The sequence below is a fragment of the Gymnoscopelus braueri genome, assembly GCF_963280865.1.
Source record: "Gymnoscopelus braueri genome assembly, chromosome: 4".
In the NCBI taxonomy this organism is placed as follows: Eukaryota; Metazoa; Chordata; class Actinopteri; order Myctophiformes; family Myctophidae; genus Gymnoscopelus; species Gymnoscopelus braueri.
The window spans coordinates 34,033,069-34,051,454 of NC_137605.1; the positions used below are offsets into that span (position 1 = coordinate 34,033,069).

General features: G+C 40.7%; 1 protein-coding gene across 1 annotated transcript in view; it reads left to right on the forward strand.

The window, feature by feature from the left end:
• Positions 1–9,291, forward strand: part of LOC308084434 (transcriptional repressor scratch 1-like) — a gene marked incomplete at both ends in the record, with an annotated part of 9,538 nt that extends 247 nt beyond the window's left edge. The window contains one exon of the mRNA XM_080427091.1: positions 8,564–9,291. Coding sequence (XP_080283217.1) covers positions 8,564–9,291 — 728 coding nt within the window. The remainder of the gene's footprint in view (positions 1–8,563) is intronic.
• Positions 9,292–18,386: the final 9,095 nt, after the last annotated feature.

An 18,386-nucleotide genomic window follows, 5' to 3' on the forward strand; every position in this document is an offset into this window, starting at 1 on the left:
TTCTTATAATACATTATTGAATAAGAGTTCCGTGGGTGAATATTGTTGTAGTGAGGTATAGTTGAGGTGGTGAGAATGCCGTTGAGGGAAGGTGAGTCACCCTACTAAACAGTAATTATACAACAAAGATAGGACGCACGCGCGCGTGCAAAACACCACATTTCACACCTGTTCAGAAATATTGGCCATTCAACAATTGTTTCAAGCTGCAGTGTTGCTTTTGTTGATGCACAACTTCTGGGGTCTCTCTGGACATTAGTATTATGGGCGTTTAAGCCAAAAGACTGTTGATCTGAATTAATACTAATACACTGAATTACTAAACCATTAGTAGGCTTATGCTATTACTCCAAAATACATTTACAGTGATTAGCGAACTTGTATAAACTAAGAGTTGATTTGACCTGGTATGTGACCTTTAGGGCTACTTGGACACAATCACCCAAACTCAAAAGTCACTTGAGAAATCAGCTATTGCATCAAGCGCATACCGGGTTTTTATCGATTTCGGATCATAGCTACCTATATGTAAGAGATCAACACAGCAGAGATAAGAACAGAACAAATGGACAGATCTCATGAGGATGAAAAGAAAGTCAAAACCTGTTCATTGATTCCTTATTTTACAGCGTTGTCCCGTGTTTATAGACTTTAGGCTCCGTCAATTATAAGGAAAATGCATCCACCATTTACTGGCAATGGTTTCATGATTGTGCATAGCCTACTGCACACTTTAGGAAATTATATGATTAATCACCAATTAGTGCCGTTAGTGTTGCATAACGCATTCTAAATTAACTAGATAATTTACCCCCACTGCACTTCAGATGAGCATGCTGATGCATGTGATGCAATGTCTTTCAATTTAGATTATTGTGTTTTACGACGGTCAATATTTGGGGAATTATTAGGTTATCTTTGCTATAAATACATCTATATGGTGGGCTTCAAAGCCCAACACCATATAGACTAGTGTATGTGATTCAGAGATATTATTAGGCCCACTTAAAAAAGGAACCTCACCACAATACTCTTTGCTTCGTGCAGGCATGCGTGTCCCATTTTTGCCATGTTGGCACATTTCTGCCAGATGATTACTCTCGGTAGACACAAGAACTGTTGATAGCTGCCGATTCATTTCTTTATACGGTACACTGAAGATTAATAATGGCCATAACAATAAAACATTATTGATAGAAAAAGTCACACATTTCCCAGGATTCAGTCATTGATCTTTGCCCCAAAAGAGCGTCTCCATTTTTGCATACGTTTGCAAATTGTTCTCATCCACTGATGACTTGGCGTAACTGTTGCATGTAATATAGACTCGTGCATGGTGTGAAGTGTATCTCATTGTTTTAAACAGCATTTTGTTTTAATTCATGACATTCTGTCCTCCTAAAGGGCTCACGGGCATATAGGCTTTTCTATAGGCTATAAGTTGTTTGTTTTCGTTGGCTTTCTATAGGAAGGCTTAGGCTATATTCATTATTTTTAAAGAGATATTCTTATTGAATTGTTATTGTATATTTTCTTATTTACTTATAGTCATTGTGCCCTGTGCTGTGCCGATGCTGTGAACTTCCCCACGCCCTACAAGTGCGTGCGTCACGTTTTTTTTGCGCGAAGAAACTAGATGCCTTTGCCATGTAAATTAGGCTACCGCACCACTTCAACCTCAATGTCATTGACACGTTGTTGCGCATCATCTTGGGCATTCCGTGCCTAATCTCTTCTCTCGTAATGAATAGGCCGGTGATGTATTCATAATGCTGAGGTTAACAAGCCTTGCTGCCACCTCAGCAGCATCACGACGCCAACAATGCTGCCGGTGGCTGGTCGCCTTTGTCTGAGTCCGTCACATGTGGTGTTAATGCGGCTATTACAGTACAGTTTTCACCTGCACAAATGCACTACACCAGTGGGTGGGTCGGGACCCCCAGAGGGATCCTCACCCCCCACATGATTTCTTTTTTTGGGGGGTCCCAGATGACAGTAAGTGACAATTTAAGGTAGGCTAATACCAACAAAAAAATTAAATAAAAACTGGTCAGACATTGGCCAAATTGTCAAATAATATAAGAAAGAGTCAAAAAATGTGTAAATAGCCGACCTACATATTTTCACAATATTTATCTGTGGAACTGAGTCAAACTAAATGTAATGCCTATCCAAGTGCTTTTCTGGGTGGGGGGTCCCCAGTTCAAATATGATTATTTTGGGGGGTCGCGGCCTGAAAAGGTTGAGAACTGCACTACACACAACATGGTATACAGGGACAAGTTACTGGTTGAATGAACCGGCGTCTGGAATAATTTATATCCCACCCGTGTTCAGTGCCTTGTGTGGTGGATGATGCAGTGTGTATTCAGATGAGAGCAGATAAAGAGGAACTGTTGTCAGGTTGAGCTTGTTGCTTTTGCCTTCCTTAAATCCCCCTGGAGACTGGGGAAATAATAGAGAGGAGTTCCTGTGGCTTAAAGGGGAATACCACTGCATTATAGAAATGCAGGCCATTTTAATTCAGTTAAATTATTTAGATTTTCTTCCCTATTCAATATATAGTGTATTCAAAGGGACCTTTAGTATAAAAGGATGTTGAAATCACAAATCACATTATACTGTAATTGAGAACAAAAACAAATCTTCAAATAATTAATATTTTCTATTTACATTTAGAAATGATAAGTATTGCACAGAAAACTAATTGCCCTGTCTTGGTATCAGACAGTTTACTCCTATTATTGTAGGCCTACATTACATGTTTCCACAAAGAAGAAATCCACTAAATTGTTTGGAGGATAATATAAGTGATCTCAGCTAAGGGTTCGATTCATTTTCTTAACCACATAGCAAAATAGCAGATCTACAAGCTCACCGCGTTTCACATTGCGACACGTGTGAGCTTGTGGATCTGCTATTTTCACTATTTTTTAATTGAAGAATTTAAATGCAAGGAAATGCAAGAATTTAATTCAGTCTTAAGAGAAACAGGGACAAAATATATCCCCACCAGTGATAAAAATGAATGACCAGGGCGCTTGGGGGGCGCAGTGGTAAAGTGCCTGCCCACCACCGCAGAGTCTGCAGGTTCGAATCCACCATGGTGCAACCGGCTTTGTCAAGCGTCTATATACGCAATTGGCCCATATTCGGGGGAGGGAAGCCAGGCGGGGAGAGTGATATTTTGTCACGGCACATATTCCTATACGGGCTGGGGCGGCACCTGTCAGCAGGGAATGTTGGGCCGGAGGAGTACGACAAAAGCTCTTTCCTCCCGGTGGGGGCTCCTCACTGGCAGGTGAGCCTGTAGGATACAACAGCAGTGACAAAGCACAGACATGTGTGTGGGGAGGACTCAATTGAGCCGAGTGCTTATAAAACACCTGCAAAATCACCTGTAACTTGAAATGACGGAACCAATTTGACACAAATATTTGTTTCGGAACACCTACATTGTTTTAGTAATAATATTATATTATATATTAGATTGCACAAAAGGTACTCTTGTGGGAAAAAAATGTAAACCTTTGTTGTTATGACTAACGCATAGCAAGTATGAAAAAAGCGGCACACTGGCCTTCATCAGGGTGACTAAACATTAGTGAGGTATATAGGAAGCAACACCTTTGTTTCATTACCATGCATTGTAGATTGAGCAGGTCACATGGAAGGGGGGCAAAACACACATATGCACAGTGTATGCTACAACATAGAGTATTTAAAACCAACCATAGAGTAGCAGACCATATACCACATGGAAAATAAGACAACATATGTTATGTTATTATATATTTAAATCTGATCTTTTGTCATTTTTTGTTTGCCTGTTACAACCAGGTGAACTGTCTGTTTTCCGTCAACAGACTACAACGATAGTGGTCACGACCTTTAATTCTACCAAGGCATGAGGAGAAGCAGATATAGCATTAATGGGAAGCTATAACTGTACCTCTAAAATGCCCAGGTGATTCAGAATGGGTTCCATATAACTTCTATTTGCCCATGAAAATGTTTATGTGAGTCACCCGAACTCCAGAGTCATGGTAAACTCACCACACTGACAAGTGAACAAACTAAGCCTCAAGCAGCAGGTGAGACCCTGTCCTTGTACTGAAATGCCACAGGCCTGCACCGCACAGGATCTGTCCATGGTGCTGCTTCTCATTTTAGCATGCTAAATCAGCAGGCTCAAGACCAGGGTCAGCCTGCACTCATTTTATCTTTCGCAGAGGAAATGTTTTTGCAAGCTCGGCACTTGAGAGAGAGACCTAGCCAAGAAGACAGCAACGCATACGTTACAGTACGGGAGAATACAAGGACCATGATATGAAGCCATGTGAAATGTTCAATCAATCAGGGCATGATGCTGCAGACTTCTACCATGTCTGCAAATGTTTTCCCAATTAATCTATACTCCACTGTTGGCATCTATTCCAATTTATACATATGTGGGAGTACTTTCCTCAAATTCATTTGTGTATGTATATTGGAATATGGGAAGTTTAAGAAGGATCCTAATACCCTGTCCTTGTTGAAATTATTACATATCAGTCTTTTCCCAGAGATAATTTAGTGGTTCAAAGGCTCTGCCTCTGGGGAGTGCCGGTAGGTGAACGGATTCAGTAGTGCACTGAATACATACACATCACAGCGTCCCTGGTTCGATTCCGGCCAGTACCTAACTGGTGTTGCATGTGCTTGCTCTCAGTTTCCCATCTCTCCACAATCTAAATACTGTAAAGCAAAAACTGACAGAAAAATTAAAATAAAAACCCCTCTCTGACTCTGGTAGCATGCTGCATTTACTGCTCTGGGATCACATCCCACAGGTACTTTGTCTCCTGTGTATCATGTGCTGTGTGGCACTCTTAGCTTTACTACTGATTCAATAAAGAAAGGACTAAATGCTTATGGGAATAATGGAATTGTACCAGCCTCTCTATGTATGTATATAAGTTACAGTTGCAGAATGACTATTCATTTTACTAAATGACTGGCCAGCCACTGCGGTCAATATTTTTTTCTGACCGGCCAGTAATTATTTAGCAGAATTCTGCAAAATCCCTGATCCCTGGTGGGTTATGTTTAGGTTGTTACTGATTTCCCATATTCACTGTCACACACGCACGCACGCACGCACACACACACACACACACACACACACACACACACACACACACACACACACACACACACACACACACACACACACACACACACACACACACACACACACACACACACACACACACACACAAACACACACACACCATAACACGTTAGGAACAAGTTGGGTTGAATAGATCAGCTATGTGCAATAAGTCATGTCCCAAACATGTTGTGCGTATTGTTATTGTATACGAATTAAAGTGGAACACAGTGGCATATATACCATTGCTGTGTGTCATAAACTACAGTAGTATCATAATTCGTTATAGTTGATTCATTCCATCAATCTAAAATGATCGTTATTAGCTTGATATACAGCTAACTGGTGGCATTCTTTAGTTATTTAATTCAACCAATCTAAACACTGTAGACCAGTGGTTCTCAAACTTTTTCAAGTCAAGGACCCCCAAATTCATATGTATTTGGCCACGGACCCCCAACTGAAAATGTTTTGTTCCAGGGACCCCCATAAGATAAGATTTATGTTAAAATGAATTATTGAAACATTTTCGACATTTTTCAGAAATGTTCAAAAATAGCATTTAATTTTTTAAGTTGTGAGTGATCTGCTATTTTTGAATATTTTTGAATAGCCAACGTATAAATGCATAAAGTGGTGTGTTGCTACACCCCCTGTAGACTGTGTCACCTGTTGTAGATAGTCAACAAAATTATTCTATTTATTTCCACTCCTCCAACTATTGTAGCAGTTTGGGACTGCAGTTTAAAAGCGTTTTTTTCATTATGAAGGTTCTTAACTGAACCAAATGACCTGGAAGTATCTAAGTGGCAGCCATGAGAAGAGCTGGTAGAATTTTCTAAATACTTCAGAGGACGGTACTCTGTACTTCAATTTCTGTCTTCGTTAGACAAGGATACAAAGGATTAGGATATATTGATGTTTCACATTTCCTTGCATCAGCAATACTGAAATCAAGACCACACAAAGCCGCCACTTCAAAGCACAATCAAGTCAACATTTCAAAGTGTTACCTGAGTGGTGTGGTGGTTGTTAGGCTTTTGTGTGGATATAGGCTTGTAATCAGACAGCATATTGACTATAACTCCAAAATCTGTCTTTTACAACACTGCCAAGGAAAAGAAAAGGAGACATTTTCAACCGGAGGGTGTTTTAATTGAACATGTTGTTATTTGAATCTTAATAACAGTAGTAGGACTAATATATTAATGCATACTGTATGTTAAGCCTATCTATTTTTTTTAACAATAATTATTTTAATGAAATCACACAAATACGGATTTATGTTGATAAACATAACTGTACTGAAGTTTGAGATACCATTCTCAATTAGACTCTCAATTGTGACTGGTAGCATTTAGCTATAGACCTATATACAGTATACTATATGTACCTATAATACTAGGGCTGTCCTCGACTAAATACATTATTTGTCAATTAATAGGAATTTGTTGACTTATCAATGAATTGATTTAATCAACAAATCTGTAATATTGTGTTTTCTGCATAATCATACAGAGACAAGGTTGAGGTCAAAGACTGGTATGCTCCCATTTATTTGGGGTCATGTTTAGGGTTGGGCTTGGAGTTAAGTTTTAGGGTTAGGCTTAGGGGTGTGGTTAGTGTTAGTTTTGAGGGAGGGAACATAATGTAAGCTCCCGTTGATTTCACAATGGCTACTGACTATTGAAAGTTATAGACTGGCAGAATTTAAGGGTTATATCTAGAGTTTACAAGAAATTTTCATGGGAAAAAACATAACAACAACTAAATATATATAACTATATCACTATATATTTTCAATTCCGATCTTGGTATTGATTTTTCAATGGGTCAGTCATGTTAATATAACCTAACATGGAAAGAGTGCACGTGGCATAGTATCAGTGGTGTGCTTAGGTGCGCTTATAGAATTTTATCTTTAGAAAATTGTCTTTTCTGCATCACAGACCCAGACCCTTTGTGGTAATTTTTGCTTAAATTGGAAGACTGTGGGACCACCCACCAAGTTGTGGTGTGGCTATTGTGATGGCAGACCCATGACTAGTGTTGGTGCCAGACCCCTGTTACTGAAGAAACGCTCAATAGCAATGATTACTATCAGAATATAGTGCATTAACCTTTTAACAAAACACTTTTTGTTTTAAACAAAGTATAATATCACTTACCCTACCTTTAAGTAATAGTTTAGCTGTAATCCACGTCACAATCAATCAATCAATCAATCAACCAATCAACCAATCAAGCAAGCAACTGAGTAATCAAGTAATGTCATTGTATTATTAAATGGATATTACAACCTTTCGTAACATATAATGTATAGGCGTTCTCAAGCATTTCTGAAAATCTCAAAAGTCTTCGCAGCCCACCCATCTGACCACTGCGGTCAGATGGGCGGGCCACATGCATTCTCAGAGCACATGTGTGTTCTCCGGCTTGTTCTGGCTTGGTTCAAGGTTTTATAGAAAAAAATATGACTTTCTTTTTTGTTCATTAATGTTATTAGGGCCCTGGCCAGTGTTGCATTGGTCATTGCATGCAGTACCACGCCGTCCCACCAGTCTTTCGAGCGGGAGCACACGCACGCACATGCACGGATGTGCACGTGTGTAAACACGTGAATGCGTTCCACTCGATTTGTGCGCCAAGTACCACCTGGCTACTTTGCATAACAGTAGGTCAGGTGTGGTAGCTAGTAGTGTCTGTAGATTAGTTGTTGGTAAGCTGTAGGAAAACAATAGCCAGCTGATACAGGCACTTCACACCCCATCAGATGCGCAACCGTCTGGTCTCTCCATTCAAATGCATTGGTCTAGCGAGGGCAGTGGAGTGAAAGATCAAACTCGTTTCACAAGACATAGTCAGGAGGATAGCCTAATCTTATCAGCGTCCATCTTCGTTTTTGTTGTTAATAGCCTATATATATGCATTCTATTATCTATCATTCTATTATAAGAAAACTAAAACTAAATAAAAACCAAACAAAAACCAACTAAAAGTACTTCTGCACACATAAACCTAACTCAAATGAATTAATAATAACCTATAAAATTTATATTTCATAGGCTAATGCTGGTCGGAGTGTTAATGACGCACGTGATATCAATTATTTTAAGCCTAGAATCAAACCATCCAGGCTCCAGGTGAATCATGACCATAAAAACTTTGATTCCGTGAAAAAATAAATATATATATATATATGATATACTATATTTAATAAGAAATCTCACAGAGAGTGGAACCACAAAATGGCCGCCACTGCTATGCCCTATATAAAAGGGACGCCACACCAGGAATTGCAAAGAACTGATTTGATTGAACCACTAGGTTACGTACTACATGATACAATGCTTACTGTAATGTTTTAAGTTTTATATAGACTCACACTGCTATGTGTTTCACTCTCCACAGCTGGCTACATCAGTGACTACATCAGCCCGGTTGTCTATGATGGTGAAAGTGACAGTGGGATCAAGGTTCCCTCTCCAGACCCCCTCTATGACGGTCTCCACAGTGACTATGGGGCGCCTGACTCAGAGTCCCCCGACAGCCCTGGGTCAGAAATCACAGACGGTTACATCAACGGAGATGCTGCGGTGAGCGAGGGTTACACGGTTGACGCCTTCTTCATCACCGATGGACGCTCCAGGAGGAAAGCCATCGGCAGCCCTAGGACCATCCAGAGGCATACTTGCAACGAGTGTGGAAAGACCTACGCCACGTCCTCCAACCTGAGCAGGCACAAGCAGACGCACCGCTCGCTGGACAGCAAGATGGCAAAGAAGTGTCACGCCTGCGGGAAGGTGTACGTGTCCATGCCCGCCATGGCCATGCACCTGCTTACTCACGACCTCAAACACAAATGTGATGTGTGCGGCAAAGCGTTCAGTCGGCCGTGGCTTTTGCAGGGCCACATGCGCTCACACACCGGGGAGAAGCCGTTTGGGTGCGCCCACTGTGGGAAAGCCTTTGCAGACCGGTCGAACCTACGCGCCCACATGCAGACCCACTCGGCCTTCAAACACTTCAAGTGCAAACGCTGCAACAAGACCTTCGCGCTCAAGAGTTACCTTAACAAGCACTATGAGTCAGCCTGCTTCAAAGGCCCCTTCTCTCCCCTTGGCTCCCTAGATGAATGACCCCTCCTCAGATTGATATCAAACTACAGACAAAACAGACATAGATTGCAATTACCCTTACAGACTAAACTGTAGAAATGAACAATCTATTTTTGGACAAACTATGATCGTACTCTCTCGATAAACCTCCCTCACTTCCCCCAACCGATCTCGATTTTCCTTGGAGCCTATTGATCATGAACATGATAAAGATAGCACAATTTTACTCCTTGAGTTTTGCCCACTTAAGGATTAAACTGATCTACGCATGCACTTCCGAAGAAAAAAAAAGAAACTTTTTCCTCCTCTTCCTCTATCAAATCTGGATAGAAATAATACTAACACAGCTTCCTTGCGGCGCCAGATATGGCATCATATTTTGAGGCATTGATGATACAGCGATAATGAAGACAATATTAAGGCTACAAATAATGAGTTGTGCCCTGGACTAAAATACAATGAAAGAGTTTTTCCTTCAGATTTTGTTTTGGGGGGGGAGGGGAATAATAGTAGTAATAATAATATTAATAATAATGATAATAATAATGTTCTGCTGCACCAAGTGACCATATTCTCTCCACTACTGAGGTAAAACAAATTATTTAATATTTATTTTCAAAAATATATTTATTTATTTATTTATCTGTATTTAAATGTATTGATTTGTTTATTTGGTTTGATTTGTTTTTCAAACCTGATTTGATTCTAATTTAATATTGTTATTCTTTGCACTTTAATTTCTGAGTATGTATGTTTGCCAACCTATTTTCTATCACTACAGGCCAAAGCATATGTCACTTTTTTTTGTACAATTTAGTTTTTAAATTATGTTCTTTACCTTTTTCTTATTAACATTATTGCATGCAAAAAAATAATGAAATCTATGCCAACATCATAAAAAGCTTATGATTTTTTGCCAAAATCCTATAGATAGCACCTGAGGGCAATATTTTTTTCTCTTGGAGCCTCCGTAGGACTCTTGAAAAGCAATAATCACTTAATGCATGGTATTTTATGATGAAGTATTACCTACTACTGTATAGCAGTTTAAAAATCAGGTATGTTTTACTTCACCTATAGTCATAAACAGAAGAATACTAATATTACAGACATCAGGGAAAATGCCAATGTAGTGTTAGAGAAACAAAAAGAAAATTTTCTGTCTTTCCTCTCTTGTTATGCACTGCCTGCCTCTTAGTGAGTAGAACTAAAGTAGGACATAGGCTAGAGACGCTGGGGTCAGCTGCCTGCTAGGACTGAGGCCTACTGTAGGACAGCCTCTACAACTCTGAGACCTATGCTTGATTAGCCATAACATGAATAGTTAACCTGTAATCAGTAGAGATGCTTAGCCATCCTGATTCTTAATGACACAGAAATCCATAGAGTTAAAACTCCAAAGACAGATGCCAAAATATGGCTTTTCATGACTGCAATTTATAGAAACTTAATAGATGTTGCAATGGCCAGCTTCTGTGTAACAATAGGCCAATAACAGGCAAAAACAACCGCACAGGATCATCTTGGCCTAGTGCTGACACCAACAAACATTAAACTAAAGTTATCGACTGCAATCAAGCTGAAGGCCGTGAAATGAAAGACACAACACCTGAAAGTGATAGCACACAGGCTACTTAGCAAATGTTGCAACTGTATGCTTTCATGTTGAAGTTTAACTCTGCTCATATTGACATCCTGTGCATTTTTCCAATGCCAATGGTACTCCTGTGCTTATGAGTAGGGCGGTAGTTTGACTGCATCCTTTGACTGTGGTCTGTATCCCCAAATATGTCTGCCGTAGGGCAGCTCTATTAGACAAAAACATAACTCAAGTCCTAATTTGACTGCAGATAAACTAAAGCCTGATTCATGCTTCGATGATAAAGTGCTGTGTCGCTTGACAAAAATAATATATTGAGTGAAAACATTTTGAAAATACATTACTTTTGTTGAGCGAAATGTTGCATGACACTTTGTCAATGAACCGGAAAATAAGCTTAACTGTAATCTGGTTAGGCTCCTAGATAGCTCCTAGATAGCTCCTAGATAGCTCCTAGATAGGGCAACCTCTGTCCTAGCAGGTCCTACAGTAGCATAGCACTGTTGAACCCAGCTCTCTGCATCTCAAAATCCTTTTTTACAGATCAGTGGAGCTTTGCAAGGGACAGACAGACGAGACATGCACATGCACAACACTTAAGTGTCAACATATACACGCAACATATGCACAGACATGTACAAAGAAATACATGTGCACATATGTGTACATGAACGCTTAAGCACATGCACGAGCGCACAGACAGACAGACAGACAGACGCACGCACGCACACACGCGCACACGTGCAGGCAGACACACACACACACACACACGCACGCACGCGTGCGCACACACACACACACACACACACACACACACACACACACACACACACACACACACTCACACACTCACACACACACACACACACACACACACACACACACACACACACACACACACACACACACACACACACACAGAGTGATGCCTGAGTTGATGGAAAGTGAAAATACCTAGAGAGAGAGAGTAGCCGTGTTCTCCTGCTAAATCCTTCTATACAGCTCAGCTTTCAGGAAGAGAAAAGAAAAGTGGTTAGTATTCAGATGGACTACTCTGTTTGACATAGGAGTGTTGATAATCACATTGCTTCTTCAGGCGTAGGATTACTCCATTAGAGGAAGAGCTGATTGATATCCACCACAATTTAAGGTCATACCGACAAACGTCGACTGATACATTTTATAGTACACCTCATGCAATGGTTGACTGCAATATCTGAGCACAAATAAACATCAAATTATATAGTAAAGTAAGCCGCAATAAATCTGTATCTCTATAAAGTTGAGGGACCGCATTGAAAAGTTGTTTTTAAAATAGGTGCTCTGTCCTTCAAAACAACCACTACATTAACCTATTTAAACATTAGAAGCTCAAGTCTGGCGAGGACAAAACATATACTCTTACCTATGACCTCCTACACATAAAAGGTAACATTAGGCACATTTTAGACACTGCTCATGGCAGGAGTCCTAAAATCATAATATGATCATTTCAGACATAGGCTATGCTTCATGAAGAACATGATGTAGTAAACACTTGCCATCACATTGCAGATTTATCTGCACAGATTGCGTCACCACGCGTAGCAAAGCGTAAAAATAGAATGCTGAGTTGGTTAGTTAGTCTCCGGCTTTGATCAGAGAGCTTTCGAGTTGTGTTTATTTTTCCCAAAGCGACGCAGACTATGGCTGCGTATGAAGGACTTTACCCTGCTTTCAAATGGTTTTAACCACTTAAACCCCAGCATTCGTATTGTGGGGAAAGACTTCGCAGAAAATAGCAGATCAACAAGCTTCCGATCGGCTATTTTCAGCTAAAACTATCCCCACAATAAAATAAAACAGAAAATACTCTAGTATAGAGCCCTGAAGGACTCCGGTCAACCACATGGGGTTTAAGTGGTTAAGGTGGATCAGCATATTGTTGCTTTACACCATTCTAGAGTTGCTAAGCAGGAAGGTTAGAGTTGTTAAGCAGGAAGGTTAAGGTGTGTGTGTCTATCTGTCAATCTGTCTGTCCCTTGGAAGAAGTCCAGGTCTGCTCTCTCTAAGCACTTCCATTCTAGTCATCTCCACCTTAAAGAAAGTAGCACAATGAACCTAACTAGAATTCAGGTAGAGAAGAATTAAAAACCTTGTACTAGCTTGACCTCTCTCCTTTTTTTGTATTTCCAAGTTAAAGAATGACGATGAACTAAATAATCATTTATTGCAAGAGGCTTTGTAAAGAATCCTTTGGATTGAGACATTTTTACTGCTGTATAGCGATATCCGACACACCTTATCCCAGAAGGTCTGGCTCTCCATTGTGAAGAGAGGATCTCCTGGGTCTTTTTTTGAGCCAGTATTCAGACAATGTAAGCACAATGAACACAAAGCATTTTGTGGCACTTCATAATAAAGAGTAATCTTAACCAACCAAGCTGGAATGTAGCTTCTCTCTGCTTTGTTTGTCTAACAATAGAGAAAACAACTGCTGTCTCTCAATGTATAATGTGAGGGAAATATGTAATTAATCGTAGGCTACTGTAGCTTACTGTGAAAGGGGAGTGAGTAATGCAACTTCTAAAACTGTAGCTACAGCAGTGGTTCTCAACTTTGTTCATTCCAATGTCCCCAATGCAGTTTAATATCGATCAGGTCAAGTTTGTATCTCTGCGACCTCAATCTACACTGTAAAATCTCCAGTGTCCATTTAAAGTGTACAAATGGAACCGAATGGACCCCTGAGAGTCCATTTGGTTCCATTTGTAGATTCTTTGGTTCCTATTGATAATTTAGCTGGGCACCTACTGGAAACCCTTCTGTGACTCCACATTGAGAACCAGTGGACCCCCCTTAACTCTCTATATATATCTGCTGTCAGGCAGAAATCAGCTAACTCCAAAATGTTCATTTTTCAGGGAATGAAAAAAACATGAGGTTGGAGGTCAAAAGGGTGTGGAGCCTGGAGTTAGCAAAACCAGCTAACTCCACCCCCCTTTGGTGGAGGGTTTCTGGTTTCTGCCCGACAGCAACGAATACTCTTGTATACAGTCAGAGTTATAGACATGTAAGGGTAAATTTAGAACCCCCTCAAGGAACCCTGAGAGTCCCTGGACCCCATTTTGAGAACCACTGCTCTACATTTCACTTCTGGCTGAATAACCTGAAAGCACTTCTGTTTGATTAAGTTTTATATGTTTTCTTTTCCCTTCTTTATTTCCTCCATAAACCAAATGAGTACATCCAATATTATGTATTTACAGGTACATTACAGTCATTCTGGAATTAGCCACCTATAAATGGAGCGAGGCCTGCAAGCTAGTTCAGGCAGACGAGTTGCACGGCTAGACACATGATGCACTCTTCTCACTGCAACACACATCCAACCTGTAATAGGGCGGCTTATATTTAAGATGGGAAATGCACTTGCTCACTCTCTCACTCTGCCTGCGCTGCTCCACTGCTCACATTGCAACCACTGCTGCTAAAGTTATTGCTGCATGCTCACCCTTCATGCATTTCATCACTTCATGCATTTTCACCCCCACCTCCACCCCCCGGCATATAGGCTCTGATTCTAGATTTCCCTCGGGGGAAAGATTACTGTCGTCACTCCCTGCTCTCTCATTTGCTAAGCTTTTATGGTTTATGCTTACAGGGAGAGACCATTTCAGAGGCTAGACGCCAAAGTAAATTCTGAACAAATACAGTGCTCCTAATTCCCTCCCGATAAATATGTTTCACGTAATATGTCTTACTGAACTGATAGTATTGCATCTAAAGTCCCCCTGCGCAAAAAAAAGCATTAATCCCACTTGCCGTAGCGGCTCATTTAGCGTCACTGTAACAGCAGCAGGTTGCATCATAAAAGAAAACCCCACCTGACTCTCTCCTCAGCAATGACATTGCAACACTGTGAAGCCAGAGCTCAACTTTATGAACGATATTCCCCAACCAGAACACTGGTTTTACAGCTGTTGTAATGGGACAGTCAAAGCAGCTGCCTACATATGAATCATCCCTCCCATGCTCCTCCTCCTCCTCCTCCTCCTCCTCTCTTTCTATTGCTTTCCTGCTCCTTCCTTCTTCCTGTTTCATTCTTCCCTTCCCTCTCTGCTGTTCTTCCTGCCTGCTTTCTACCTCATCAACTGCTTCCTTCTTTTGCCCTCTATTATACTCCCTCTCTCCCCACTGCATCCTCTTTACGTCTCTCTAGACTTTCCTCTCCTCCACTCCCTGTTGCTGTCTCTCCTCCTATATGTCTTGCTCGCTCCATCACTTCCTCCCAGCCTCCTCCTCCTACTCTCCCTCTCCCGGCAAGTCAAACCAGGCCACCAGGCCTTTGAGGACCTGAAAGTCATTTAACTCCTGCTTAGATAATAAGTCTTAGAATATAGCTGCACACAGATAATAAGCCTTATCACTTGATTGCTCTGCATGCTCCCTGCTGCCTTTAGATTCATGTCCAGGGACCTGCTCAAGCAGATCACACTATTCCCTTTCTTGGCGTGTCAAATTAATGCAGAGAGTGTGTGTGTGTGTGTGTGTGTGTGTGTGTGTGTGTGTGTGTGTGTGTGTGTGTGTGTGTGTGTGTGTGTGTGTGTGTGTGTGTGTGTGTGTGTGTGTGTGTGTGTGTGTGTGTGTGTGTGTGTACGTGTGTGTGTGTGTGTGTGTGTGTGTGTGTGTGCGTGTGCGTGTGCGTGCGTGTGTGTGTGTGTGCATGCGTGTGTGCGTGTGTTTGCACACGCGCGTGTGTGTGTGCATGTGCGTGTGTGTGTATTGGAGTGGCGCGTGGGATGTGGGTGGGTCAAGATGATAACCATATGACAGCTGGGGTTAAGTTGTCAAGCCGCCACCCAAATGGCCTGCAAATGAGCTCATCAGATGCACTGTAAAGTGTTTCTGTGTCTGTGGAGAGAGACAAGATGATATTATTAACATACCAGCTGCGGTTCAGGCGTCTCACATCCCACACTGCACTGGAATGCTGTTATGAAATGTCTCCTTTAAAACCACATTAACCACTTAAACCCCAGCAGCATCTGTATTGTGGGGAAAGCTTTCGTTGAAAATAGCCGGTCTACAAGCTCATAACGTTGTGAGCTTGTTGATCGGCTAATTTCATTATTTGTCAAGTACCGTACATTGTGCTTAAATCATGCTACTATAATCATCTTTCTCTGCTGTTCCCACTGAAACCTCTCCTCTCCCCTTTTTGCCCTTCTCATCCTTTCCTCCTCCCCTCTCCATTCCCCTCTACCTTCTCTCCTCTACCTCTTACTTAAGTAAAAGTAAAAGTCCTGTATTCCAAATTTTACTTGAGTAATAGTAGGCGTTTTGGCATCAGAATATACTTACAGTACAAAAGTATAAGTACTCAACATTTTCTATTTTTCAATTTGTCAAACCTTTTCGAAAATAGCAGATCTACAGGCTCACAATATGTCACAGTACTTGAATAAATTACTTTTCACCACTGATTATTAGGCAGTTGTACACTAATGTACAGTAATAATTGTATGGGTCTCCTCAGGGTTCTATGATGTCATCTGTTTAAGCAGGGATCATTATGTGCTTTATGAGCTGAGCCGTGCCATGCTGTGCAGGGGTGGCGCATATCAGTTTAGAGATGACACTTTAAATAATTGATGAGTTTTATTAAAATTAACACATGCATCTACGATGATACCTGTTGCGATATTATTCTGGATATTAGTTTCTTGCACACAAGAGAATAAAAGCGATGCAGAGTAGCTGAACCTGGCTCTGTGAGATTTGATACACTCCACGCTGGGCAAGACCTAGCCGGTTGGGTGTCTAAACCGGAATTTGGCAGAAGTACCACCCAAGGAAATGACGTTGACGCTTTACAAATCTGTTTACATTCTCCGTGAATGAAACGAGTGTTGTGATTGGTCGAAAAATATATTTTCCGGGGGAAATAAGTAAGACGTAAGTCCCGCCCCTATAGACACTCGCCCCTATAGACACTCTGCATTAGGTCGTGACCAGGCTTTTCTCTTCTCAGATGAGTAAAGCTGGGAACGAGGCTTGATACACTCACTGTTGTATCACAGCAGTTGCAGTAGGAAATGGTGCAGACTTTATCTGGAAGTAAAGTATATCTAAATAATCAATTTTTTTGCTGATTAGTATATACTCTTGTATAATATAGATATATTGTATATCTACAGTATTTGTATAGTTTAAAAATATGTGCCTTGATTGTACCTAGATTGCACCTACATCAGGGGAGAACCAACTAGCAGATCCGTCAACAGAAAAGGGCAATCTACAGCTGTGCATAGTTGAGCTATGAAATGCCAATTTACATTAAATGTGTAACTTAATGCAGGGAAATACAAGCTTTCAATAGCGATCAATATCATCCTTTTATGATGAATAAGCATTAATAACCTTCTTGACCTTGACCTTTGACTGCCAAATTGTATTTATCAGATATTGAGTTAGAGAGCCAATGTGAAATGTAATGTTGTTATTGTATTGTGATTTAATGATGGTACAATGTGTTCAGTCATCATTACGGACAGAATGAAATATATTTACAGTAGAACATAGACACAGTCTCATTACAATAGGTTTGCAATTGCTTTGTGGTTCAACTAATAATTGAAAACAAAAGTATTTGACAGCAGTGAGTTATATTGATATAATACTTTATACGTTTGACCAATCTGTGTGGTGCAATAATGTGTGCTTGGGGACAATGGTGATGCTTTCTAGAATTACAGTTAATGGTTCTCATCGTTTCATCTTCAGCAACAGACAAATATGTAAATGCAACATGGCATGGGCAACTGTGTGGCACAGGAGTAAAGTTCCCGCACCCCACTGTGAATCCTTCATGCTGCCACTCCAAGAACACAACTGGCCGTGCTTGTGGGTGGGATAGTTGATCTTTGTCGCTGCAATAGGGGTTCCTACTGGTTAGCGCCGGGTAGCTCATTTGGTAGAATACTTTGTACCACAAGGTCATGGGATCAATCCCGGGCGCCACCAACTCAGCGTATGAGTAGCATGGCTTATTGGGCTGATGGTATGTATTGTGCATCACCTTGGCAATCAATATCCCAGGGGGCTAGCGCAGTGGTTCCCAGACTCTTTAGCTCGAGACCCAAAAGATAAATTATCCTAGGGACCCAAACTACTGAAAATAGACGATCTACATTTTCTTTTTCATATAATTTCTTAGATTTTTTTTGAAAATATATGAAATTCTCTTGAAAAATGTAATGTCTGAAAATGCTTTTTTTTTTTTACTTTTTGAAAATCTTTTGAAATAATCTTTTTTTTGTAATAAAAGAAAAGGTATATTTACTCGTAACCCATAAAAATGGGTCCGTGACGCTAGAGCATTGAAAAACGTGGATAGACTCCCTCATTCTGGCTGATACCGACAATAAGCCTATCCGACCCGATACTTACTTACATACCTACAGGTTGGATGGGGCACCTGTTCAGTAGCCAGTGGAACTGGGAAGGGTAGCATTTTCCTCCACATGCATTATGT